Source organism: Folsomia candida, unplaced genomic scaffold, assembly GCF_002217175.1.
Source record: "Folsomia candida strain VU population unplaced genomic scaffold, ASM221717v1 Fcan01_Sc001, whole genome shotgun sequence".
Classification (NCBI taxonomy): domain Eukaryota; kingdom Metazoa; phylum Arthropoda; class Collembola; order Entomobryomorpha; family Isotomidae; genus Folsomia; species Folsomia candida.
Window position 1 is genome coordinate 25,635,726 of NW_019091193.1, and position 27,722 is coordinate 25,663,447.

Genomic DNA, 27,722 nt, shown 5'->3' on the forward strand with positions numbered 1-27,722 from the left:
TAAAAAGGGAACGCCCCTCCATTCCCACGAACAATGCTCCTCCACTTTTGTGAAATGTTGAAAGCTTTCTCTCCAACACCCACCCACCCGACGAAGAAGGCAAAATGCGCATTTTCTATATTTTATTTCACACACAAGTACCATTTTTGTATGATTTGCTTCAGTCTCAATTTCTCTTCCGCAATGCTCAGGATGGGATTTAATCGACAAGTTGGCCTCTGCAAGTCAAACAAAGCAGGTGAATAAATGTACATAAGTAAATGGAAAAAGCCCGTCAGAAATCCTAGATCGATTTAGTCAAGTGTGGAACAGCCAGCAAACCCATTAGTCAAAGAATGAGTGACGTCTGTGGGGGGCTAATGACATGCTGAGGTTGCTGAGGAAAAAACACCGGAATTACGTAATCAGCAGTGGAATGAATTGAATGGCTGCTCGTAAACTCTTCAAACTTATGAGGTTACAATATATACTTAGAAAATTGTCTTATTGTTGACCGCTTAAAGTCTTTCCTATTTACTCACTACTTGCTTCCTACTTGAGAAAAGTTTGACATCGTAATGTAAATAATCTCATGTCATACTTTGTCTATTTGTGTCAACATTTCACACTTTCACAAGTGTTTTAGCTACATGCGTTATTATTACAACGAGAAACACGGCATTCTTCACATGAACTAAAGTCTCATGTCGAAATAAAGTATTGCACTTTGCCCCAGTAATTTCAATTTGTTTATTTTCAAACGTTTAGAGTTGTTAATTCAATTTTTAGATATAACACCATTCATGAAACTGCTACTTTAAAAATCGCTTAAAAAATTAAATACATCACAATTCATCAGTGTGTCGATACGTATTATTATCTGAAACTATATTGTATTCTCCTTACATGATAAGTCAAGAGACTGACCGTTGCCTATGTCAAAATTACATGGTGGCATAAGCAACGCGATGGAATTATACACTGCTGTCAACTGTGTGGCGTTATACTTACTAGTAGATACGAGATACAAATGACGTGTAATATTTGCACTAATTGAATTACTTGTGATTTCAATGATTTCAATGCACAACAAATGTTAAGCTACAATAAATTTCTGTATACTTTAGTCACATAATAGGTTAATTATGCTCTATTTTTTCCGATAATATACAAATTGAGGTTTCAATTCTGCTGAATTACGGTGTACATACTTACGCGTTTAAAGATATAGCAAATAATTTCAAAATTTAAATAAGCCTGCATTACGTACATATGTTTTCAAATGCTACGAAAGAAATTATATAAATCCATCCTTCACTAGAAATTTACAGAGGAAAGAGTCGCTTAAATCTAAGATAGGTCTACGATGGGTAGATAATTCCAATTATGTGCGGAGAAAGTGCAGCGAAGGCTGCAAGAGTGGATGAGAGAGAGAGAGAATCCATGTCATTTTATTACATTTAAGGCACGTGGACTGACTGCCAATCATTTGCCTAGCGATAACATCATCAGACAACATGATAGGAACAGTAATAAAATTAAAATTTTACAAACAGGTACGTACAATATCTCCGTAAGTTTTATGACTAATAATGTGACACGAGAGTGTAAGAGACTGCTCGCTAGAAGTAGACCAGAGAAAGCAATGAATACGACCGAATTTGTGAAGCTGGTGGTGTCCAACGTTATACTTGCTGACTTATGATGAACGCACGTACATAATACTGTTAGCACACCTGAGTCAATGTATACACAATATTCCTGTTAATTTCTTAGATGAAAGTGCTATAATCGTATTTTCTAGTTTATGTAAAGGATTTCCAATTTGAGTAGGTGCTAGCGTGCTTCAAAAATGTAATTCATATTCATTTCCCATTTCATTGACGCCCATTTCGCTCTTCAGTGCAGTCCGGAAGGGTGTAAGCTGGTCGGTACCGCTCCTTCCCGTCCTCCGTGTAGGCTAAGGCCGGGTTGGGCAATGTATTTCCTCGGTTTCCGATCGACGTGTACCTAAAATTTCAAAAACAAAGTTACAGACTTTGACAAGTAGCCACGTTTGAATTTCATGACAAGAAATGTACTTGGTCGGAGTAAGTGAATTAGTGTCGGAATAAGAAATGAGTGAGCAGAGACGGTTCACATGACTGAAAAAGTGTTTACTCACGAACTCAGTACACAGGATGACTCTGACCGAATGCATGATGCAGGTACACGTTGCGACAGAGAAGAAATTGGGAAATTGTCATTATGGAATTATGCTCAAGGTAAAAATGGGAATTGGTTTGGTGGAATTTACATAATGCTAGATCGATACCACGTTTCGGACGAAGCAATTTTATGGGGTCAGCCCAATTTCTGATGAAACATGGTCCACACCACCGAGCACCAGCTCAAACATCTCACGAAACAAGTCGGAAATGAACTTATTCGTGTTAACCCACAAACTCCTCAAACTTTCACCCAGTTTCTTCAGTGGGCGGGTGAGAGCACGTACATTCATACTTATGCACATTTACATACCACCTTCAAAACTTTGTAAATTAAATTTAACACGGATCCCACAACTTTGTGTTGTGTTTTCATCATCGTTTTTATGTATGCATCACGTCGAAATTGTTGTATGGGTTGTATGCACATACCAACGTTACTGTCTGGCCTAATGTGCTTGACGCAAATATCAAATTATTATGAAATACGGCTTTCTACCTACCAACACATGGTCAACCCTGGTTGGTTGGCATGCACGCTATGATCAGATCAAGAGTGGTGGTTACACATAGTCTAACGTTTCATACAATTATTCTTATCATGTCGAACTCAGGCTGCAAAGTGAATTTAAAGTGTTATCCAAGAATACGATTTTTCCATATATATTTTCTTTCAGTTGGAAAGAGTCGACCTTTCCAAGCAAACCAATTTTGCAGTGACTTGGTACAGAACTCGTCCATTCCATTCATTCAGTTAAATTTTACAATGTAAGAATGGCTATCATTTCGTCAATGAAATGTCATCAATTAATGAAGCATATATCTTTTTGTAAATCATAGTTGACCATCAGCAACAAATCATAATTCAGAAATTTAGGTCACGTACTAGATCCAAAAAAGTTTCACAAAAGAATCGTACATACAAAAAACGTAGTTAATCCAACCAATTAAATATTTACATATTTGCTCCAAAGTGAGTGAGTTGTACTGCTTGAGTGAAAAATTGATAAAAAGTACCAATCTGCTACAAACAACGCGAAAGGATTTGTTCCGTCCGAGCAGATACATATTTTCATTATTGGGAAAAGGGAACTCCTCTCCAAAACCGTTTAACGATCAACGATAAGAGAGGAAGGAAAGTGGACAACAAATATTTAATTTACTTGAACGAAAATCGATGTACAAAACCAAAGCGCTTGTTGCGAGCGATGATTCTTAAATGCATTCAACACATGGACGCCACATGCAGTGTTTTCATACACGACGCCCGACAGTTCACGTATGTACTAATAAAACTCACTCCCACTTTGTCTACTTTCTACAAGTACAGACAGATACACGCTGAAATATGGGTCAAATGCTTGGCCAACATAATTCCGAACTCTGTGTCCTTTCTCGATGCCCAAGCCGAAAAAGTATCGAGGAATTGGCAGAGGCAAAGTTGGAAATGACGTCTCACTGCCGTATATTATTGCCTAAATAATTAATTTGCTACTTTCTGACTACTCAGAATTCCCAGCATTCCGCAACCACAAATCCTTTGAGGCACACAAATCTTGAATTTTTTTACCAAACACGACTGCAAAAATGAATGCACGATCACGGCGGCGTTTTTCACTGTCTGGGAGGGATTTCATGTATAGGTACGTTGCACTACTGTCATTGGTGTCGTGCAGTGTTTAATCAACAACACAATTATGTATTCATTGGAAATATCGTGAACCAAGAAAGTAAATTATTAACTGCCCATGTTGCATAACGCAAAAGTCATACAAAAGTCATACATGGGTTTTAGTTTAGTTTTCATTTTTGCGTGTTTCCCACAATGCCATGCCCTTCATATTTCCCAACGGAAAACCTCACGGACGGTTGTGAAGGAATTGGGGAGTGGAGAAAGGTCAGTGGATTGGAATCTGTGGACCGAGACGATTAGTAATCTTCCATCGGAGGCGGTATACACATGTCCTTCACATTCACCACAATACATGCATATTCTCCACAAAATTCTGCTATCCTTAGCCAATAAGCTTGTCTCAAACGGAAATGCCGTGCAGGCCCCTTCCCACTGCCCTCCACACGCCTACAAAATTCAGAAGGCGAAGAACAACTTAAATCAGTAGTTAAGGGAGGAGGGAACACAGACTCATACAATCTTCGTCCGGTCTTGTGTACATGCTTATTTTTGAAATTCAAAAAGCCCAATAGAAGGACGAGGTCAGCAAAAGTTTTTATGCAAATTATCTCTTCAGTACAGTAATCCGCCCAATGACATTGACGGAACTTCGATCCAGTTTCTGTCCAGCTCATATTCATGTTTAAAATTCCATGCAGTGTAATTGACCTATTACATGACATGGCATGAGCGTTAGAAATCGATACAGCTACATATTTACATACGGTTGCTCATATGCAGTTTTGGCAGAATAACAGGTTGGCACATTGCACACTTTGTCAGTTTTTTACTCAAGGAGAATATTTCCAATCAACCGACCGGCAAATGACCAATGGGAACGTTTGATCACAAAACCAATGATTATAAATACATGAGATGTTTAACTTACCAATCAATATTGAAGCAAATTTTTCCCGAGTAGTACAACACGACTCGTCAATAAATAAGCTTATATTTTAAGCTGAACAGAGCACTATTTTTCCAACTTAATTTGTAGAGCAATCTCGCATCAACGACGGTAATTTTTAAATTATTTACAATATGTAATCACTTTGCGGACCCAGTTCTAGTTTAATGATAATTGATACCCATCGATTGTGTAGGTTTACATATTTAAATATATATGTAAATTTTAATTTAACACAGCCGCACGCAGTCATTTAATGTAATAAAATATTGACTTGGCATAAAAAGAGAGTATAGTTCAAGTACATATGTAAATAGTTGATAATGGTGCACACATGGTTGTTAATAAGTTTTATTTTGTCAATAGTGACCTCGACCCAACAATCTTGTCTCGTGGGTCAATGGTATTAAAACTCGGGCGTCAAATTCCGGCGTCCAATTGGTTTTCGAATCAATCCCACTTTTATTATTGTTCATTACGTTACACCAACTGAACAGAAGTCCGGTTGTTGTTGGCATAGGCGGTTCCAATACTGTCCGACGCTGATGCTCCCATCGACATGCTTGGCGTCCTACGAGAGGAGCTCGGACTTTTGACGGACAATTGAGTCTTGAGGGTGAGTAACTTATTCTTGTTGAAGATTTTCCCCTTTCTTCGCTTTTTGCTCGAATCTCGGTTGGGCAGGAACTTTTTGCGAAGCTTCTTTTTCACGACGGGAGGAGCTCCGTTGGCGAGTGCGGCGGCCTTGGCGTCACTGCTTTGCTTCTGAGGAGTCCCGCCATCGCTGTCAGCATCCCTCTCGCCGCTCTCTTCGTCATTCTGCTCCTTTCTTCGGCGTCTCCTCTTCTTGCCAATGAGACCCACGCGGTAGAAAAGGTAGGTGAACACCCCGGAGGCTGCGATGAGGGGGAGGAACGAGTAGATGATATTGCGCACCGCACCTGCAATGTCCACCCTCGTCACCACCATCGTACTGTTGGTCCTGCTGAGGTAGCAGGGGAAGACTTCGCCACCAACTTGCCCATATTTTGCGCGAAACTCAGAGCAAAGGATTTCAGAAGGGTAGACGCACCCCTGAAAAAAATTTTACATTTTAGATTTTAAGTTTAATAGTTTTCCAAAGTTTTCAGATGTAAAAAAATCACAAAATGTAAAATTTGGCAGATTAATAAGGGGTCTGGTAGGGCCGCCTCGTGGTGCACCCTGGGACTTTTCACCAAGTCGGTGAAGTACAAAACGGTCTGCCTAGGGCCTCGGGTTATCGACCCTAGGAGCCCTTGCACCCTGGTTTTAAAAATGTCACCGGCTACCCGGTGACGACCACTGAAAGGAAGGGCATATTTTGAGCTCCAGGCTGTGGGTTTGTCAAGGATGGATATCTCCGCATTCCTTCCAAGAAGGGATCTGAACCACCCCAATCAGCACAGCGTCGTCCTTGGTGGGTATGTGGTTCGGATCATCTCATCAACGGCCGGTCTGGCGGAGGAGGCAATGGGCCTTAACGGCTTTACCGTGGGAATTGGAATAGTGGATGCGACATGCGACCCCGTATAACAAGCGTGCATGGGGCACCACGAGGAGAGCGGTCCACGTGCACCTTTTTGGAGTGGCTGACGTCTCTTAACTAAATTTTCTATATTTGAAATTTATCTGTTTTATTTACCTGTGGATTTGGAAGCAGGGCACCGATCCCCATCATCAACTTGGTTTCAGTCACATTTATCAAACTACCCCCGAGACTCTCAATTTCCAAATTTGTATGGATTTGACCCATCATGAGTTGCAAATTGGCGTCGATATTTCTAATGAAGGAGTTGTTGTACTCGTATAGTTCGAAATTATGGGAGGGTGGCAAGATCCATTTTCTTTTATGGTTCGTGTTGCTCCCATTCTCCAGCTTGTCGGGGCTTGTGGGCACGGCCTGTAATTCCCCACTCATGCTGCGGGGGGTGGGAGACTGGGGAGGAAATTGTGCGAGGGTGGACGACGACGACGATGGCGACGACGCCTCGGTGGCGTGGTGGAGGTGTGAACGATGCTCATCATCCCTGCCATTGGCACTCTGACGACTGTCAAACTCGACCTGCGTCCCTTTCACATACACCACAATGATATGCCAACAGGAATAAATGTCAGCAGTGCAGCCTTCTCGACAGGAAGTCCAAGAACAATTCGAGAGCCCAGTGAGGTAGCGAGCGTACACTGTTTGACACATGCCATCCTCAAATGAGCTGATCAACGTGTCGATGGCAGGGTCGAGCATTATTGGGCACACGACAACCACCCCCAAAATACTCAACGCTGCCAAAGTGCTGCACAATTGAACTTCACAATTTGCCAAGAACCAGACACAAACCTATGCGAAACAAAGATATAACATTTACTTAATAAGCAAGCGATATGAAGTATGTTTGACATATTACATATGTATTACATACCTTACGACCACTCCCCATCACACTTCCTATTGCTGCTGCGTCCGATTAGTCTGTTTCGAAGGGTTTTAAACGCATGAATATAAAAACTGCCTGTTTCTGAGTGAAAGCTGTTTAGTCACCACCGTGCGTTTTTTGGTGGCCTGACTTTCACTTTATCTTGACGATGATGGAATTTTCATGGATGAGCGAGTATTGGCTTCCTCTTATTTTACGACTCTGTTACATGATGAGCAAAGTGTGGCACAATTAGCACATCACTTTGCTTAGCCCATCACGACGTTCTCTCTCGAGCGAGGCAGATGCGACCTTTTAGAGCAAGCGACCGTTAATGTGAGCCAGCATAAGAACTGCTTCATGGTGAAACAACAACTCTGCACTTAAAACTATATCCCGTGGTTTGTCCCATCACTATTTGGAAATGAACTATGTAGTTCGGACTCGTGTGACTTGAACTTCAGCACCACACACACGATCTCCCGAAATGGGACCACGATCCAGGTTGGAATTTCCAGACCAAAAATGCTTCCTCGCCTGTTTTTCTTCCTGGCTGGCTGGTGCTGCGGATTATTCCGGCTGAAACAAAGCTGATTGAATTCCTTGTTTACGACGATACGGATATTATGTGGTGGCGACTGTGTTTGTCTCGTGGGTACATGAGCTCTTTTTACCAGTCTTTTGGAATTCATTCACCGATGCATTCTAGACCAAAGCAGCGTCTTATTAATATCGATTCCATTCAGTGTCCCACCACGCTGAAAAATGGCGAGTGAATATCTGGCAGCAATTTGATCAGAGATTGAAGGTGGTAGACCAGGAAAATCTCAAAGCTGGAGGAACCCAATCTCTCCACTCTCGACGTCTCTCCTCTCTCTCAGAGAGAAAGGCGAAAGCCCTATCGCCACGAACGATGTGTGTGCATGTATGAAGGGGACGTGTTTTCACTCTTTGACTGGTTGCTTGTGCCCCCGAGTAAGAATAATAAGTCAATCGATGAAGGTCCAATGTCACGGGTGAGTTGTTTTGTTGTAAGCGTGGCAAAAGTGACGAGAAGATTAACTTGCTAATTCGATCGATTAAGAACAAAGTCGCAGGCTTGTCCTTGTTGGAGAAAGTCGACATTTGCAAGATCCATTAGGGAAACCACACAAGGACCACGCTCCATATCACAAAACTCCTCCAGCCACTACTGCTACTCACTCACTGATTCCTCTTTTTTGGCCGGACTGATTTCATTTCATCAACACCCAACTTTCCCCCGTCTCACTTATTACTCGCCACCACAAAAGAAAAAAGTTTTCTTTGCCTCCGATCTCTGCTCTTTCATCAGCATCTCATCAGGCAGAGCAGCCAATGTCTCCAACTCGCTGTAATTGAATCTCTTCTTCAACACCAACTAATGACGACGACGACGACGACGACGAAGGCTTAGAACTGCCTGCCTTGCCACACCAAATAAATTATCAATGGCTGTTTCAATCAGAGAGAAATTTCCTCCAGAGATCTCCCCTCAGATATTTCACTCTGCTTTGAAAATTAACATTTTTTGCAGACAGAACGCCAACTCGTAACTTGCAAAACATGAATGAGTGTTTAGTTCGCTGTTGGCGTCACTTTTTTCAAAGAGTCGATAAACAACCGGGATAATTGGGCTAATTAATTACCCAACTGTATCGTGGAGTATGTCAGAGTTGGGCTGAGAAATATCATAAACGGATGGATTGCTCCTTTCTCTTAAAAGACGTGGTGGGTCGGGGGAAGGATGAGGAAGGAGTGAAATATCTTTTTGATCTCGCTTGGTCGGTGGTGGTCAAGTGCCACAAAGACACGTACGGAATGGGAGCGTACGGAGGGAGGAAAGGTGTGTGGGGTGGCTATGAAGATGATAATGAGACAACTATACACTGGTGATAAATTGATTCTGCTCAGAACTCAGGCCAGTTGAATCCTCAGGAGAGCCTTTAGTCCGTTTGTTGCTGCAGTAAATTTCACACACCTGGTTGGCAGCCAACCTCTGAGTTGTAGGAGGAAGACCAGGAACATCATTAAGCATGAATCAGTTAGAAGGATTATTAGCATTACACCACCCTTGCGTCCGCTCCTTCGACATTGTGTGTGTGTTGTTAATACTGGAGGAATTATGTAGATGGAAATCTGGGGGAAAGTGCTATGCTAGCCGTAACCTTCGCAGAGAAATCCAAAGTGTGCTGCACAGTCAATGAGATTATCATCAGCATGGGACATGAGCACTTTTGCACCACCACCCACCACCATGGCCACCATCGGACCCACCACAGGTATCATCCAGCACTGGCATTGGGAATGCGGACAAGAAGGAATTATTCAGGAGAAGAAATGACACTTATTCAAATTCCCCTTAGGAAAATCCAGTAATCCAGTCGAAATAAGTTGCACGCCTTTCAAGCATTAATCATGGCTTGTTGTGACACCAGAAATAGCGCAGAGTGAAATCAAGGAATTGTGATTTTGTCCCTGCGACTAGACGGTAAACCAGAATATCTCACTTTGATTTGACAACAAGGAGGAATTATGCAAATGCTGAGGTTTTAAGTGTGAGCAGTTTCACTCTTCTCAGAAAGTTCACATCACTGAGATTTTTCTGCGGAATGCTTCGTCTCACTTTGGGAGACGGAATTGTGCTGACTGAGTCGGACGGGGAACTACTGAGACGACGGGCTTTCTCCACCAGCAGCAGCTCCAAGCGAGTATGACGACGTGTGGGTCGGGGGAAAGTGGGACGACTGTGCACCCTCCCTCCCTCCACCATTATTAGCCAACTCACAGCCATGACGTGCATATTATATTATGCAAAACTTCCAATAAACTCTAATAATAAGTTATCCACTCATTTTTACCTGCCTGCCCCCAGCCCTCGAGGCCAGCAGTCTGCCCAATAAATTCTGAACAGAGACCTCCGATCGAGATTGGAAACAGTCCGTTAGAACTTTCTACCGTCAGTCAGTCAATCGAATCGAATGCGTCGATGCAGCGTGTTTTTTTTCGTGTGTATCATCAAATATTTAAATCAAAAACAGTTCCTGACCACTTTGGAAATTAGTCCATAATCCTTCGAGATTTCGACTGTATGCTTAAAATGTTGCCAATACATGTGTAATTTAATGCCATGAAATATGCAGTGTTTGTATCACCTCCAATTTATGCATCCCACAAGTTGATATTGCACATCAATTCTTTAAGAGTCTCTCTCTCTCTATATCCAACACGGAAGAGGTCTCACAACTGGAGGACGAGTGATGCTTTCACCTTTCCCCTAAAGACTCCTCCTATGCACGTGTGTTCGTATGCATATTCATTACAGCGCACTTACGAAAATATCATTCACGAAGCTCAAACTGCATCGTACGAACTGGAGAAAAATCTTCTTTCTTTCCACATGCATATTGCATAGGAGAGAAGATGAGGCATGTCGTCCGGTGGGAGACCGTATGTAAATACGAGAGAGTTTCGTGGACAAAGAGCATAAATTGATAAGCCTAATGTTCTTGCCCGATTGGTATGCGGTCCATTATATTATTATTCAGGCCCGGAACAGACCAGCGGAAATGAACCCAATGTCAAAGCATATCGTACCACTGGAGAGTTGTACAATTGCTACATGAAAATAAATACCCGGAAATATTTCAATTTAAAACTAATTAGTTGTTAAATTGAAATTTGTGCATATGCAGAGGACATATGTAAATATCCTAGGCATTTATTATGACATTGACCTTATGGAAGCATAATTTAAATGCCTGCATGCCCTGGGCATGGGCACAAGTACACCTCTAAGCACCAATTCCACCCATAATCGTCGTATGCATTCTTATTATTAATCGAGATTAGGGCGTCCAAGCATTAACTTACTTTTCTTTCAATACATGTGCATGTATGTACGTTGTACATTTGTGATTGGGACGATAACAACAGTGGGAACAAAGTCTGATGCTATGTACATTCGACTTTATATTGGTCGCAAATGTCGACACTTTCTAATTATACTTTCAATATAAAGTTTCGAAATTGAATTGCTTCGAGGGGTGCAGAAGACCACCATTTGTACATATTTGCTAAAGCAATCTCCACTATTGCCTCGAAAAGTGAGAAAAATAGCACAAGCCGAGAATTTTGCAAAACTTGAGTCAGCGCTTCGACGTCGTCATGAGGTTGCAATTCGTACATGTACGTGCATTAAACATTGACGGAGTGATCGACTCGGTTAGGTTTAGGTGGTCGAAGGAAAGGGGCGAAACTCCAATCGACAGAGCGACCTCAAAACTGGGCAAATGTGGAACAGCGTAAAGTGGGTGCAGATAAGCAGTGTAATAACTGGGTCGCCGACCACAAACAAGTAAGCACAACGACTGAAACGATTTCCTCGCACAACAAAACAGAAACGGACAGACTTTCATGTCCACGCAATGTCTAAAAAATTTCCCATGTCCAAAATTGCTGGCCCACACCACCGAGTTATGTATGAGCTTGTCATGGAGCAAAATATTATTATATATGTAGTGATCCCTTGTAAATAAGTACTGGTCTGCACACTAAGGAGCACAAGGCGCAGTGTCGTTTATTGGGGACGAGGGATAAAGTCACGATGAAAAAACCAAGCCTACTTTAAAACAACACGGTGGGCCCATAACTGCCCTTCTCCGCGCCTGGTGAATAAAAATGTCGTTAGAACACTGGAGAATTACGAGCTCATGTTGGCTCCTTATGAGCCTTTTTCATGTAGTAAGTGAGCATTAATGAAGTCGAATATAATATCGCCTGACCAGTTTAAAAAGCGGATAAAACGCCATCACATTGGTAACCGAACCAGTGTGTGCAGGTTCGTTCTAAGAAATAAATCCTTCCATCCTTATTACACACCAACGCCCGCTTTTACGTCCTCTCCATTTCACGCTAATACGGCATAATCTCCCAGCGGATGGCTTAATAGCCACTCTGACCATGTACATACATACATAAATACATATATGCAGCACATGCGTCTGTAAAACTGTGGATTATCCGCCAAGGAAATTAATGTGTTTGATGCAAGTATTTTTTGTTTATGGGTCGCGACTGGTTCTGGCCAAGAGATGGGCGGCAGAGGAGTGACTATTGCAACTCACACAACGTAATGTGGTATCAATTCGATTTTAATATATTTTACAACCACGCTGCACCACTTTGGATGAGGTGATACAGGTCTCGGGTGGGTGGTGGAGGTGAGATATGAGGTTCATCCCATCCTCCTTCTGAATTTTAGAGCTTTCCTCCCCGTTTTCACCTCCCTCGCAACTTTTACTGCGCTTCAGCCTGGCTTCATTTTCACTACCTACAGGGTTATTGGGAACAATTTTAGAAAACTTGAATGAACGACATTGAGAAATGGGCGGCCAGACGTGCAGAGGAATTCAAGGTAAAAGGTGCTTCAAATCCGTAAGAACTTGCAGGATTTCATGGAAAATATGCACGTATGTAGGAGAGACTCATCGAAAAGCATTCCTTTATCCGGTGCATTATGTAACCAAACCTCAATAAGACAAATTCCATACTATAAAATTAGATTAAAATTAGGATTAAAATTATGTAAAGGAGATTTTTATGCAGATATTTAGCTTCCCATACATTGAGCGACACAAGAATAATTACGACACGGAGGATGTGGGGAGATTAGTCGCTACCAAAAAGCAAGTGTAGTAACTACGCATTTACATACGTAGGTATATACGTGATTCGCAGAAATCAGCTAAAAAAACGGTTGGGTGGAGAGAAAGGTGTGCTGGCGTATGATGGAATGGACTCATTGGGGACTTGTCGAGGTAAATTCGCAATAGTTTACACCTTGTCACTTATGTGAAACGAATGGAAAACAGGAACATGCGACATGTGTGATTTAAACTTATTGGATCGAACGGGAGGAATGTGTATTGGTAGTAGTTTTAGGGAGAGCGTGCTTTCTCCAATAATAAGGGGACTGCTGCTTCCTCAACAACGAGGTAAATGCACTAAAAGCATTCCCATTAACTTGTCACATGAAATTCCAACATCGTGTCTCCTTCACACCAACAAATAAACGACAAACTCGTACCTTGGGCGCATTTAAGGATAGTCTCAGGCAGGCAACTCTCTCTCATTTCATCATTGTGCCACATACATCAATGTTTTGTCATCACGGAATCTCATGTGGATGACAATCAACAAATTACAAAACTTCATAAAAGTGTCTTTCAGGAAAATATGAAACTCTTTCGCGTCCTTTGTAAATACACATGGCAAACAAACCCAACATGCTCGAGTATATATTTTTTATGTTCACACGGACGTGCGTGTTATTACTGACCAATAGATAAGCGAGAAGCAGCAAGAGAACTAGGCAAACTGATACAATTCTATTTGTCACGTAGACGAGTAGAGTAAATAATTGTGAAACATGAAAACTGGGAAGTGAGTATCAATAAAAAAAACACACACCACTTGATTCCCTCATTGACATCACGCCAAGTTCAAAGATCAGTCCTGCAGCGACGCTTTTCCATCAAATAATTCAGAGATAACCGTAATTGATCAAACTATGCAACTAACTGCCGTATGGCTCTAAAAGAGACAAAGAGAAATAAAAATTGTCAGAAACAACACGTCCACAATGGAGCAGGATGTTTTGAGGTTATCGTCGCCGTCGCTGTGATACTTTGGCCTTTGTTTGCTGACTGGAGCTCATGCATATTATGTACATCATCACTCTCACCAATGCAGTTTATCTGCATAATGTACAAGTGACAGACACACTCTCTCCGTCCTCGCCTTCACCTCGCTACACTTTCACCCACCCGGCGGCACCCACTCTTCTGGCCGACAAAAGGATGAAATAAAGTGTCAAATGCCGGCCGTCCTCACCCATCCTCCGTGAAACACGAAAGGACGACAGGGCTATCGAGCTGACACATTTATTTGTCAAGGTCTGCTACGCTTGTAATGGACCCACGCTCCCAGAGACAGTCAGGCAGCACCTCATTGTAAACACACACCCCGTGTTTTACCACCTTGAAATGGAGCCCTATTAGGTTCTTTGGCTTCCCATGTAACGAACTCCGTGAAGAAGAACCAGGACAAGTGCCGGAAGACCGGTATTGCTTACATATTGGAGGATATATGTATGTACATACCTCGCTTTATAAAAAGTGGAGGCCAAGGTGAAAGCAGTAGCATGTACGTACACATGACCGCCTCCACATAAAACAAACCAGGTACATTAAGCATCAATTTAATGCACCACTAAATGTGTACAGTGCCACAGTTGAAACTAAGACTGGCAGTTTAATTATTTTTGCTGAATATTAATGCAACATCATTAACGACCCTCCAGCTCATGCACGATATGAAGGAGACACCTTTACAGTTTCGGTCTCTGAAGGTTGAAATCATTTACTGACACTGAAGAAATAAGACATAAAAGTGTCTCATTATTACTCGCACTGAATGGTTTTCATAATTTTTGATGGACTTCACGAGAGAAAGTCAAAAGAGCCCAATAACTGACGGCGTCATACTCGCTCACCATGACCTCTCAACTCAACAGAGTTCCCGATCGCCTCAAAATCTCATGCTTATACTCACAAATTATGGGCCCCCAGAACCATATATCCATACTCATAGGCGGAGGTGGTGTAGGCCGTCGATGATGCGAACTGAAGATAACCCATTCAAAATGCTCAATGTTCTCCCCGCACAAATTCATCATCCTCTCTTATTCCCACCCAACGCTTCTCATAGCATATTTCGCTAGTGCACTTTCCTACATTTATGAGCCTCACGCAGCATACACATTGTAGCAACGAAGGTATGCGTTATCATAACGTGGGGCAAGCCGAGCGAGTGGAGAAAGGCGTTTTGACACATCTCTAACAAGCTGCATGCAGACCCGAGTTACGAACTTTTGGCATTTGTACCATTTCAAAATGCCTCTTGATCATGCAACCGAATTAGGCACGCGTAACCTTATATTAACTTGTGAGTTCAGTTGGCTATGGAAGTTACCAAAGCCAAAACGTTCTCTCTGTGTGTGTATATTGCACAAAAATGAGAACATTGTACTAATTCATTAGTTTAGTATTCTCAAAGTCCGGCATATGGAACCGGATCCCACGACCAGTACATCAACTCATTATGTGCATTTCCCTTCGTGGTTCGCTCCCCGACTATTAATTATCCCTTATCTTTGCCAACATAATGGAGCAGGAACAGTAGATCATTATCTCCAATCAAGTTCCATTCCCCGCAAACTGTGTGCATCTGGAAATCCTATCCTCCTAAAAATCAAAACTTGTCCGGCAGTAGTACCACCACCAGCAAATTTTTACATGCATGTACGTATACATATGCATGTATAGCCACATTGTCGAGAGACCCAGATCGACCCAAGCCATCTACATAAGTATGAAAAGTCATTAAATAACTAAACTTGCGACCGAAGCAAGCAAATGTCAGGAATGTGCCCAAAATGCCAAAATTTCGTCGATCCATCGCACGGCGCAAAGGCTTGCACATACAAAAGTACGAACTGTCTGCTTGTGGTCGCCTTTCCTGCGAAACCCATAATGTAACGTCGTCGTCACCAACCATTAATGCTCCAGCTCGCCACGTAAATCAATTTCAGGAGGTGGTGATGTTGGGAACGTATAATTTGCAAAGACTTCCGCTAAACCAAGGTTGATTTTCCGATCACCATTCAAACATTAGAATCCAGGAAAACTGCTTGACTTTGACCTCACAAGCCAACAACTTTGCCATTAATAATCCACCATCCAGTCATTCGTGTCGTAGGTGTGAATAGACGGTCATATTTAATTACGTAACTTTGCAGGATGGAAATGAACAATGAATTCTCAACATCGATCGACCTTCCGTAAAAGGAAAACATAATATCAGAACAGCAGCAGAAGAACAAAGCAAAATATTCGCTTCAGAGACGATCTTTAATCGTAACAAATATTTTGATCCGTTTAAATGTCCCCGTGTAGTCAATTAAGTAGAATTAGGAAAGAGCAATAAATCATGTCAAAGGCCAGTTCTAGCCCAATATCAGATCATTAATGATAGGTTTCATTGGTTTGGCATTGAACGCCCGCCCCCACGTTTCCCGAGAAACTTTCTCCTTGTCGTGGTCAGCATGGAACTCATTCATTGACAACGTGCACCCAGCACATAATGCAACGCCAGTATTTACTTATAATCGAATATACTTTAGTCATACATATAATAAACTGATTACAGTTCGTGACATTTGAACACAACCAGTAATTCCAGCCGACGTGTTTTGGCCACGTTATTCAGATGCAGTTGATCAGATGCATATGTGTATGTTGTTGAATATATGAATGAATGCTAACGTTATTGTTACTTACCCTCGGTCATACAATGGACAATAGGACAGAGTCAAACTACGGATGAATTTCCAGACATCTCCGAATCTCCACTCGAGAAGGGGCGAAACGCGCATCACTTGGGGCCAGCTAGAATCCGTCATCTACAATTAGGTATAAATATGAAAGTGAGATTGGCAAATCCATAATTTCAGGACGCATACATGTATTTTTTTACATTAATAAGCAAAGTAAGACTGTAGGTAGGTAGGAATAGATATAGTTACGATGAAACATAAAATGCCACTACCGAATCCATGAAAATAAAAAGAACTGCAGAGATATCTGTATTGCGTAATAAGATAAATTGCAAAATTTGGTAGTGGCGAGGGTAGCTCATCCCGAGTTTCATCAACTTATTAACCTAATGGAATCAGTGTTCATGCCTGTATTGGGCCAATACCTGGAAGAACGTCAGATTTTTTCCACTTGGGTCAGACCGTCTGGTTCCCATAAGCACTGCTTTCATTTCCGGATGTTCTGACAAAGCTTGTCGTAAACCATCCAAAATTGGTCCGTTGTACGTCCAAAGCTTCAAATTGTATCTGGTAGTGCGGAGTAAAAAGAGAAACATAAAAAATTTACAGCGATGCATCATCATCGTAGAAAACCCTGCCACACGTGAAATGTGTATTTTCATGGTTGGTCATTTATATACGGCAAGATTTCCTTCCTGCTCCGACGTAGAGCATGAAATACTAAACCATTTGCACAATCATACACGTGAGCAATCCATCGAAATATCTCGTTCGTGTGATTTAGGACAAGAAGAATACATTAAGCATAGGCACATACACTTCTCATAGGCTTCGGTGTAGATTCTGGTCCACCCACATCAGCGGAAAAGTCTATATTTTCCGTTTCATCACTTAACTTAATGATTCACATACACATACATATGTATATGTATGGCCCTTATTTTACAGCTCTCTGAGTACATTATATCTAATTAATCAGAATTACAATTCATTGAAGTGATGATGGAGCATAAATTCATGGAAAATAATACTAACCGAGTAGCACATTCTTGAACAAACGTCTCCATTTCTGGAAACGGATCCTTAGAGCGAATGCAAAGGGCGTTCAGCTTTTCCTTGTTGGACCGATTTGGAAACTTTCTTTGAACGACAGCATGGAAAATGTGGAGCAAAGCGGTGCAGTCTTTTCCTGAAAATATGTATCATTATTTTTGATTTATAGGTTTATCAGCCATCAAATTTACAGCGGCAACATCATGTGCTGCTGTAAGTGTAGGATTTACTTGAATTACATGACTTTTAAAGGAAAGTTTATGTTTGGATAAACATTGTAAACGTTATATTCTAATCCGTCAAATATAACTAGCATAACCTATGTACCTATCAGTAAAATAATGAAATGATAACTGACCTCCGTTGAAGCAGATACAAATGCTGTCAGCGGACGAGAACTTGTCCAACGCTTCCTCTACCGTCTGCACATTAAAGATTCAGATTATTGGACATTATAAATGGACAGTTAGGTTGTAAAGTTATAAGTAATACAAGATCTGTAATAAAATGCACCTTACCGACACGGCTTGTCGTATCACATGGTACAACTCATGATCTGGGTTGTCGTAAATCTCATAGACTTTGGTGGTAGACGTTTCGAGGGGTTGAGCATCATATTCGATCACAGAGTTGGGCGGCATTAGTCCGGTCAGGAAGTTTTTGGCCTCCTTGACATTCTCCGGGTTGTGGGACTCCATCGTGATTCTGGTTGAGAGTCATTTAAACTTGTTACTTTTACGATGACTATTTTATTTATGAATAAGTACGCTTCATTAGATCATTTCAAGGAAGAAAGGTTCTCTGCCATCATTCATCCGTTACCTGGTTGAATAGTAGAGATTGTCCACAGGATAAGAACCAAATGTAACAGTTTCTTTAAACTTTGTCACTGCTAAATCGATCTCGTGAGTAATGGAAAGTTCATCTTTGTTCACATAAATTTGTGTGTTGTGAAATAAATTGTCGTCGTCACCAGTCGTTAAAATTGCTTTCATTCTGGGAAACATTTTTTCCACAAACTTTGGTACACCTAGTGGGCAAAGAATGAATGTTTGTTGGCATGTATGTACTATGTACTACTAAATCGCTGAATATATATACAGTGATTATCTATTATGAATATGGGCAATTATACTCGAAGTAAGTATGTACCTGGTAATACGTAGACATTTTGAAGAGTGACAATGGGGAAGCTTTCGAGAGGAGGTAAGGCAGGGTCAAAGATTAATTTTGCACCCACGGGCAGTTGGGCCATTCTCATAATCACCTCTCTTTTTAAGCCCCGCTGGCCCAACCACTTATCAATCATTGTCGCCATTTCCGCGTGAACTTGCACCTCTTGCTCAAATGCTTTTGCTACACCTACGTACGTCATGTCGTCGTGAGTCGGTCCCACGCCACCAGTTGTGATCACAATGTCATGCGCCGAGGAAAACTGTTTTACTTCGTGGGCTATCTCTTCAATGCCGTCACCAATGACAGAAATCCTAACAACTTTCACTCCCATGGAGTAGAGATGCTTGCATATGAAGTGTGAGTTGGTGTCGACCACTTGTCCCTTTAGAACCTCGTCCCCGATGATTATGAGCCCTGCTGTTTTCTTTCGATGCTCTCGTGACCCTGTGGCGTTTGTCGTTGAGAATGACGAGGATGAAGATGCCTTCCCAACTCCTTCGTCCATTATCAGTCTCGATGTCAAAGTAGTCTGTACAAAAATATTTACAGTGCAATCCATTAATTCCTTTAGAGAGGTGAGGGAAGAGAAAACTAATTAAATTATCTCAGCGGCAGCATGCATGATGAAAATAAAATAAGGAATATATCAAACTATTTGCGAAAATGAAACATTCATGGGATGCAACCTTACGTGTTGAACAATGTTTCTACTAGACGAGAAGGAAAAGAAGGCACAAAATACCGGAGAATAAAAGTACTAATCAAAAATTTTATAATTCCGCCAATATACGGATTCGATTACTTTATTAATTATCTTACGGTATGAAAACCTAAATACATAGTAGAAAATAAGAATATAGCCGTTAGTACATATCTGAATATGAAATACTATGACAGCTCTGAACTGAGATGCTTAAATTAAAATTAAATTATAAACATCAATCTGCTACAGACGTCTTATTGATTTTTTCACAAGTGATTGCCAGCACCATCTCAAAATCTTCAATTGTTCCCATTGACGGTTGCAGTCGTTCAAGGTTTACTAAATTTGCTTGCTTGTTACTGAATACTTCAGGGTCCTTAAGTAGGACTTGAAAAGTAGAGTCGATTTCCGTGACTTTGTTCCTAGTCCATTCATTAGTCTGAAAAGTGAGTAGCTAATGTTAAATGTGACGAGTTCTAATTGTTCATTAAAAATATTACACAAACAACTTTCACTTCTAACCTTTCGTTTGCTGCTAAATTGCAGCCTATCTTCAATCTTCTTTTTGGAAATGGACTTGGACGTTGGAACCAGTTTCCTGTTAGGCTTTTCAGTGTGACTAGCTTTAATAGCTTTGGTTGTGCCAAATTTTCTGTGCCCCATTTTATATTAATTGGCTGAATAGATGACCAGAACCAACCGACTACTGTAGAACAAAATACCAGAAAACGGCCGACAAAAATTGAATAATAATATAATTAGAATAATAAAATACAGAATAAGTGGAAAGAGAAAAATCTGAGGAGTTGTTTTTGCATACGGACTGAAATTAACCCAAGTGGAAAGCAAAGTCTAATTTCATTTTACATCTATTTAATTGCAATACGATAATCTTTTACAGTGATTTTTCTAACGCCTTGCTCATCATGACCAAATTCGGCAAAAAGAAAGAAACTCGGAGCATTTCTTTGTTTGGAGCAACATTTCTAACCATAATTACTTCAGATATGCTTTCTTTTGGCAATTTGTACTTTAGTTTTGCATCCACTAATTGCAATGCCTTTTCCTTAAACTCGGCAATGTCCTTAATGAAACAATACACATGAACCATCACTCTCAAGTGTGGAGGAATCATTTCTGCAGAGAGTCCATTTAAAATTCCCCACAAAGAGTACAAAAAGTCAACAGCGATTGCAGGGAGATTCATAACAATGTGAAATTTTTTGTTTGTAAAATCAAACGCTTCAGCTGAATCTGGGTTTTCTGCGTACGCCTTCAACCTGTCCATCAGGTCAGTAGCCACCGTAGTTTTCAAAAAGTCTGCCCCGTCCTGATTAAAACATTTGACAAAGCCATGCACCTTATTTTTGGTGACATTTCGTTGAAGCCATTGGAACGAGGCAGGATTCAAATCGTTGGCGAGAATGAAGCATTTCTTCTTGGCTGATGGGACAGCGAATGGACCAACTCCGGCAAACACGTCGTACATCACGTCCCCTGGTTGCAAAATCTTTACAATTCTCTCATGCTCGGACGAGAGTCTAGAGTTCCAGTAAACATCTTTAAGAAGAAAAGCAAAGAAAATTAATTTTAGTTGAATACATTTTTGTCTGGTGTGACTGTCTTTGTTTCTTTGAACCTTTAAAGTCAAATTCATACTCGCATCGATTTTCTTTCAGTTGCACAACAGTGTTGGAATCTCCAGCAATAATTTCCATTTGAAAATTTCGAAATGCGTTGTCAATATTGTTTAACTTGTTGACAACAGTTTTAGCCCTTGATATCTTGTCCAGCAAAACTTGTCCTATTAATTCCTTGTACGGTAATAAGTGATCACGAAGGTTCAGGTGAAGAACATGGCCAATGCTAGAAAAACTCGATAGCTTGTCTTCATCATCTGGAAGGACAGATTCAAGAATCTGATTCCATGACCAATTGTCGTATGTAAATTTGATGGTGTCTTGGCGAATGGTGTATAAAACTTTGGGGTCCAATTTAAGCTCTTGTCCAACATTGTCGACTAAATTTTTCCCCTCAAAGAGATCAGGATTAAGATAGATTCTTCTTGTCTTTCTAGACGAATTGTTTTCATCAGAGGATTGCTGCTGGTTTGGTTCTTGGATGGCCTTAATTCCGGGGGTTTTCAGTAAATATGGTTTAACGTGGCGAATGACTGCTGGGTGGAATTGATCCTCGTATATCAGGACCGTGGGGATGGCTATGTTCTTGTCAAACGCAGATTTGTCAAGTATGGTCATTCCCTTATTTAAAGATGGACAAAGGTTTAACTTCCGTTTTGCTGCTGCACGTTTTTTCGAGTTTGAATTTTCTGACGCAGTCCGAAGTCGCTTTTTGGGCGCAACACCATCTTGTTCTGCATTCATCTCAGTTTCTTCCGCAGAGGGACACGTCTTGATTAAACCACATAATATATACTAAAGTTAGAATACATGTACGTATAATTTATCTTAATTCTTTATCTTTAAGTTTATACTTAATGTTAATTTGAGGATCATTTGTAATTAACCACATACTCTTTGGCCATAATGCATTTACCAAACAAAACCTAATCAATGCTTGCCCAAAATTGCCACTTTACTAATTTCTAATAAGAAAGTTTAGAGGTAATCATACCAAACTAGAAGCTAACAGAGCACAAAAAGATAACTACTTAGCTGCAGAAAACGTATGCGGTCAAATTGTCATGCACAAGGTCATCTACTTAATTCGTCAGTCGTCACAAGAAGGGAGAGAGACTAACGATAGTGTAATGAAAAGAGCAGATAATTTGGCATACCTGGAGAGACTGAAATTGCTGGGAGGAGGAGGAGGGAGGAGACAGGGTACCACCGACTGCACTCCAAAAATGGTTTCTCAATGGCAGAGAAAGGTAGGACCCCAAGATTTTAACTTTTTGAAGTGGACGAAGGATTGCAAACCCCATAAATTTAGCAGAAAATCCTGATAATTTCCGTCCCAAACAAAAAATAACAAGTGCAAAAATCAGTTGGCACGAGAAATGGGATTTCAACTTGGCGCAGTACGTCCCATCTCAATTCGTCAGATTGAATGCCATGCAGAATGGACAAATCTGCAAATTATTTCAAATTTCGCAATCTATTTTTAGTTGACCAAATTTTGTGGATTGTTTGTAATTTATTTTTCATTTAAATTAATATTCTAAACATGATACAATGATAGAATTTACATTTTTCTTAAAAATTGTTGATCTTAGCATGCGACAGTAACGTCAAAGCGTCATTTATAATTTCATTGATTTCCATGATGCACAGTCATTACAGACTTGCTAGTTTGGGTCAGCGCACCACACCGCGAACCACACCGGCCAAGTCTTAAACTTAGCGCACCACACCGCGAACCACACCAGCCAAGTCTTAAACTTAGCGCACCACACCGCGAACCACACCAGCAAAATCCTAAAACCCAGCGCACCACACCGCGAACCACACCAGCGAAAGTCGAAAACCCAGCGCACCACACCGCGATCCACACCGGGTGTGGCTCGCGGTGTGGTTCGGTGCGCATTTTTTGCGAACCAATGGTTCACTGACTGCTTAAAGATACGACAAACACACATGTTATGTTTAAACAATACTGTGACTTGTAAAAAACTTTCCCCATACATAAATATTAAAATTCTACGTTTTCACATTTTCACCAGTTTTATCAATTCAGAATGGAACATTTTATTATTTTGTATAGTAAATATATTTTTATAATTATTCCAGTGTTTCGTGGTGGTTGTAACTACCGGCCAAAATAGCAGTCCAAAAATGGTTTTAACCACTTTTGGACCTCAAAGTTCGGAGCTCCAAAATGTATTGCTGGATTATTTATTGGAAGATGCTATTCCTGTTGAGTTTGAGCATATTATGTATACACAGTATGACACGGCACGATTTAGAGAATTTATGATTGATTTCTCAAGATATATACGTAAGATATATTTGTTTGCATGTGTTCGTATATAATACCACATATTTAGTAAAAGGCTATCCTCAAATTTCGTGGTATTGCGAATTACATTTCCCAAAATTGAAAGGACATTGTATCTGAAAATGCATTTACCAAAACGGCATGAATACAGAAGCTGTAGCAAATAGGCAAATTGTCTTATTGGACAATTTTGGACACTGCAAGTAAAAAAAAACGTCCAAAACGAAATACTGAATCATTCTTGAGCCAAATTTTTACCAGAGCTTAAAATGGTGCCAAAGGTTTAAAGGTTCATTTGCGATTAACAATAGCGAACCGCACCTCCGAGCCAGCGCACCACACCGCGAACCACAGCTACGAACCAGCGCACCACACCGCGAACTACACCAGCAAAAGCCGAAAACCCAGCGCACCACACCGCGATCCACACCGGGTGTGGTTCGCGGTGTGGTTCGGTGCGCATATTTTGCGAACCAGTGGTGCGCCGATCCACAAACTAGCAAGTGTGACAGTCAACAAGTCAAACGAATATGTAAAAAGTAGTCGACTTCGACTGTATTTCTCTCTCATGTTGCTTACTTGGATTACCAAAACGTCAACAAAAACAACACTGGATTGTTGTGAATGTCTGAGGCAATAAATAATAATATTATTGTTGACGGGGTCTGTAAGAATGTATAATGAATGACGGGGACGATTTTAAATGTAGCTTGGACTTTGGACATTTCACTGAACCTGCTAACGGATATGTGCTAATTTGATTATCAATAAAATGCAATTTGTATATCTATGAGCATTTGAATATTTGCGATCTCATTGTTCCGGTATTTTGTTCGTTTCAAGGAATCAGTAGTCAGACACGCGAAGACGGAGTGATTCATTAATTAGTTATTCAGTCAAACAGTATTGGACAAAGGAAGTTTATTCATTTTGACGCAGAGCAAAAATAAGAGAATATTTTAGCGATGAATTTCTCAATGGATAAGCTATGCGGTAAAACCGCTGAAAACTCTATTTTTTCAATAATATATTATGGGCAAATTAGAAAGAGAGAAAAAGTACAAAACAAGATGCAGTACCCATTATTTGAAACTAATATTTCGGGGAGAAAATAGGAGCAAATGAGAGGTCACTTTGCCCGACGACTGGTACAGATGGCGAATGCGAATTTGGCAAATTCCGGCCCTCTGATATGCTCCTATTTTCTCCCCGAAATATTAGTTTCAAATAATGGGTACTGCATCTTGTTTTGTACTTTTTCTCTCTTTCTAATTTGCCCATAATATATTATTGAAAAATAGAGTTTTCAGCGGTTTTACCGCATAGCTTATTTAATTCTTTTCATCTTATCTGATTTATGCCAGCCTTGTGTATGCCAAAAATTAAATTAAAGTTAAATATTTCAAATTTCAAATGATACCGATTTATTATCCATTAGTAATGACATTTTAAAAATACATCTACAAACTACGAAGTCGAGCCATCTCCACAAGTAACTTTTCAGACGGTTGAGCCATTAATTTGTTATCGTCCTGCGCCACAATCGCTACTCCCTCCAGTGTGCGAACCCGGCTGAGAGCAACATATGCCTGCCCGTGAGCAAAGACCTCGGCTCCCAAATACACCACTGCACGGTCAACGGTGATCCCTTGAACCTTGTGCACGGTCACGGCCCAGCAAAGAACAATAGGAAGCATCCGCCGTTGGATTTCCTGCTTTTGTTTCCCGGTGTACACGACATCGACAGGTTTCAGCTCGAATAAGCCGTCCTTTGTTCCGGCAATACGCCAATCGTCAAATTTCACCATGACGCCCGATGGCAGGTCACCTTGGTGATGCTGCGCTTTTGTAGTTTTTTCGGCATTTTTCACACGATTCAGATATGTTAAGCTCGGATTTTATTTCCGTATAAATTTGTAATCACATGTGAAATTCAACTCGTAGACTGGGCGGACTGAATTTCGCGCGCCAGTGGGTACCGTGAGACTTGGCTTTATTTACAGTTAAAAATATAAGAAAAGTATAAATCCCTAACACCACATAATATATAATCAATTAGTATAAAGTAACTTAGAAGTAAAGATAAAGGAAATACAATTAATATAGTACATATGTATGTATGTATGTATGTCTTTATTAATATAGTACATATAATGGTCATGTTCACTTTTGACTTTCATGGTTTAGAAATGGTCCAGAATTCATGTATATCTCACATATAAAATTGTGAAGCATAAATTTTTGCACAACACTCATGATCCTATCCATATTAGATTATACCATCTAAGGTAGTACACGTAACCTTATGAAAAATTAAAATTTCAAACCGTTTAAAAAATCGCGCCATAACTCAGAAACCATGACCGAATTCAAAAAAGTATGTCCTCTGAGGGTCATAAGTTGGACCCTCTCCTACATAATTTTCTTAAGGTCCAAGTCTCTAAAACTTAACGCTTTGGCTGTAGGTCCGCGAACAAATTGACACTTTTAATCACGAAAAATCACACAAATTCGAACTTTGCTCCAAACTGAAGCCTTAATCAAAAAAAGTTTCAAACTAACGTTGTAGCTGAAGTACTTCTGGACATATTTGTAATTGCATGTATGTCTCTATCATGCACCCAACCCATTTGGGGTAGCTTTTAAGATTTTTGGCGCGAAAAAACGTATTAACGTTGATATCTTTGGTATGGTTCGAGATACTGTAATTCTGAGAAATGTCATTTTAAAGCTCGGTGAGATGTATCCAACGCCGCTTAGTTGAAACCTGTAGGTCAAAACGTTTCGCCATACGAGCGCCCGACATTCTCCATAAGAATTAGGAACAACATACTATATGTTTCTCATATAGCGCGAACTGCCTCACAATGCCCCACATTGCAAGACAGTTGCACTTCATGGGGAAAAAATAGAAAAATGAGACGCAGAGACAGACAACCGAGTGTGGGTGAATAGCATATTAACGTCAAAGTCCATAAATATACGACGATACACTTCCTTTGATTATAGCATTTTTCCAAGTATATATTTTAACCAACAGTTGATCAGAGTTTCACCTGCTAATTCAGCAGGTGATAAGTGACGAAAGATACGATATGCAACTCATGGAAAAGTTAAATGCGTCAATCCGACACCAAAAGTTTCTTCGCTTTAAAACATTTAGATGAAAAGACTACTTTGAACCAGATTTCAATTAATTAATTGTCAAATTGGCCGCCGACAGGGCAGCCAAGTTTATCTTATGCATAGTTATAATATTTATGGTACAATTTCAGGATAAAAGCGGAATAAAAGCAGAAAATCTCATGGTTTTGAAATTTGAACTTTGTTCCATTACATGCATTGCATTACATTTACAGATACATGATTGAATGCTGTACAATAACCCTTCGACCCTCCGCAGTTCGTTCATTGTATGATTTTTATGTAAAGTGTGTCAATGTTGCGTCATGCCGGTTGTTTGATGATAAGACTTAACGATATCTCTTTCACACGTTGCAAAATGCATCAGCCCATCCCACCTGTACGATAAAATTCCATAAACCTGTAATTACGTGCTTTTAGTGATGATAACGACTGCACCAGTAAAATTCTGAGGATCATTCCATGCACTTATTCAGGATAACGATTTAAATTATAGTCACATGAATGACGGATATTGGGACAGTTTGCTAAACGCAACAAAGCCATGCGCATGTGATGATGATATATGATCACAAGGTGCCATTTTTCTCCAACAATGTGTTAATCACCACAATTTGCACTTTTACACGCTGCCAGTCATGATTCGTAGTATGGAAATGACGCTCTCTGAATATTATTTATTATTAGTCATTATAGACATCATCAACCAAATATGAACGGCCAGGGCAATTATTACATCTACTCGAGGCTATAGTCGTGCGTGATTGTGATATCCTGTATCGACCAACAATAGTTAATCTGAATCAATCCAGATCCTTCCCTGAGAGAACATTTCGAAGAACTTTGCATTTATCTTGTCTAAATATGACGAATTTTTCCAATCCACCACCACCACCGCTCATTACGCATAAGGCCATCCGCTTCACTGAAATTGTGTGGTGTGATTCATGCACTACTTTTTGTGGTTCATTCAATTTAACCCACAATTACATCACGACAACGCACCCATAACATTGAACCACTACGAACCAACCAAGTAATGCACGTACGTACGAGCGTTTCCTACTACTCTGCCAG

General features: G+C 40.5%; 3 protein-coding genes across 5 annotated transcripts; all 3 read right to left on the reverse strand.

The window, feature by feature from the left end:
• Window positions 1-715: 715 nt before the first annotated feature.
• Window positions 716-24,220, reverse strand: LOC110848388 (FAD synthase). Of its 3 annotated transcripts, XM_022095626.2 has the most exons (12): window positions 22,753-24,005; window positions 22,342-22,635; window positions 21,184-21,955; window positions 20,893-21,104; window positions 18,818-19,265; window positions 18,488-18,695; window positions 18,184-18,370; window positions 18,024-18,087; window positions 17,648-17,801; window positions 17,038-17,179; window positions 16,617-16,738; window positions 716-1,989 (listed from the first exon to the last, which is right to left on the reverse strand). In XM_022095626.2, exons 2-12 carry the CDS (start codon window positions 22,486-22,488, stop codon window positions 1,857-1,859), a joined length of 2,589 nt encoding a protein of 862 aa, XP_021951318.1. In that variant the 5' UTR covers window positions 22,489-22,635; window positions 22,753-24,005; the 3' UTR covers window positions 716-1,856. The 3 variants fall into 3 exon arrangements, with proteins under 3 accessions (XP_021951318.1, XP_035716220.1, XP_021951289.1); XM_035860327.1 differs by lacking the exons at window positions 20,893-21,104; window positions 21,184-21,955; window positions 22,753-24,005 and adding an exon at window positions 24,081-24,220 and having other exon boundaries at window positions 18,818-19,370; XM_022095597.2 differs by lacking the exons at window positions 20,893-21,104; window positions 21,184-21,955 and having other exon boundaries at window positions 18,818-19,370; window positions 22,753-24,016.
• On the reverse strand, window positions 5,076-10,848 carry LOC118439219 (protein tipE-like). Its single transcript, XM_035860335.1, has 3 exons — window positions 7,204-10,848; window positions 6,429-7,121; window positions 5,076-5,839 (listed from the first exon to the last, which is right to left on the reverse strand). The coding sequence occupies exons 1-3, from the start codon at window positions 7,219-7,221 to the stop codon at window positions 5,246-5,248; spliced, it is 1,305 nt and encodes a 434-aa protein (XP_035716228.1). The 5' UTR covers window positions 7,222-10,848; the 3' UTR covers window positions 5,076-5,245.
• On the reverse strand, window positions 19,610-20,431 carry LOC118439223. Its single transcript, XM_035860339.1, has 2 exons — window positions 20,067-20,431; window positions 19,610-19,983 (listed from the first exon to the last, which is right to left on the reverse strand). The coding sequence occupies exons 1-2, from the start codon at window positions 20,205-20,207 to the stop codon at window positions 19,780-19,782; spliced, it is 345 nt and encodes a 114-aa protein (XP_035716232.1). The 5' UTR covers window positions 20,208-20,431; the 3' UTR covers window positions 19,610-19,779.
• Window positions 24,221-27,722: the final 3,502 nt, after the last annotated feature.

Bases quoted from the DNA above. Each gene is read 5' to 3' on its own strand.
- LOC110848388 (XM_022095626.2), bottom strand. From the start codon at position 22,488: ATGGGGTTTGCAATCCTTCGTCCACTTCAAAAAGTTAAAATCTTGGGG. The intron at 18,696-18,817 runs GTACATACTTAC...TTTGCCCACTAG, and splicing joins AAATGTCTACGTATTACCAG to GTGTACCAAAGTTTGTGGAA. The intron at 18,371-18,487 runs GTAACGGATGAA...ACTCTCAACCAG, and splicing joins AATCTCTACTATTCAACCAG to AATCACGATGGAGTCCCACA.
- LOC118439223 (XM_035860339.1), bottom strand. From the start codon at position 20,207: ATGGGGCACAGAAAATTTGGCACAACCAAAGCTATTAAAGCTAGTCAC. The intron at 19,984-20,066 runs GTTAGAAGTGAA...CTCACTTTTCAG, and splicing joins AATTTAGCAGCAAACGAAAG to ACTAATGAATGGACTAGGAA.
- LOC118439219 (XM_035860335.1), bottom strand. The intron at 5,840-6,428 runs GTAAATAAAACA...AATTTTTTTCAG, and splicing joins CCCTGCTTCCAAATCCACAG to GGGTGCGTCTACCCTTCTGA.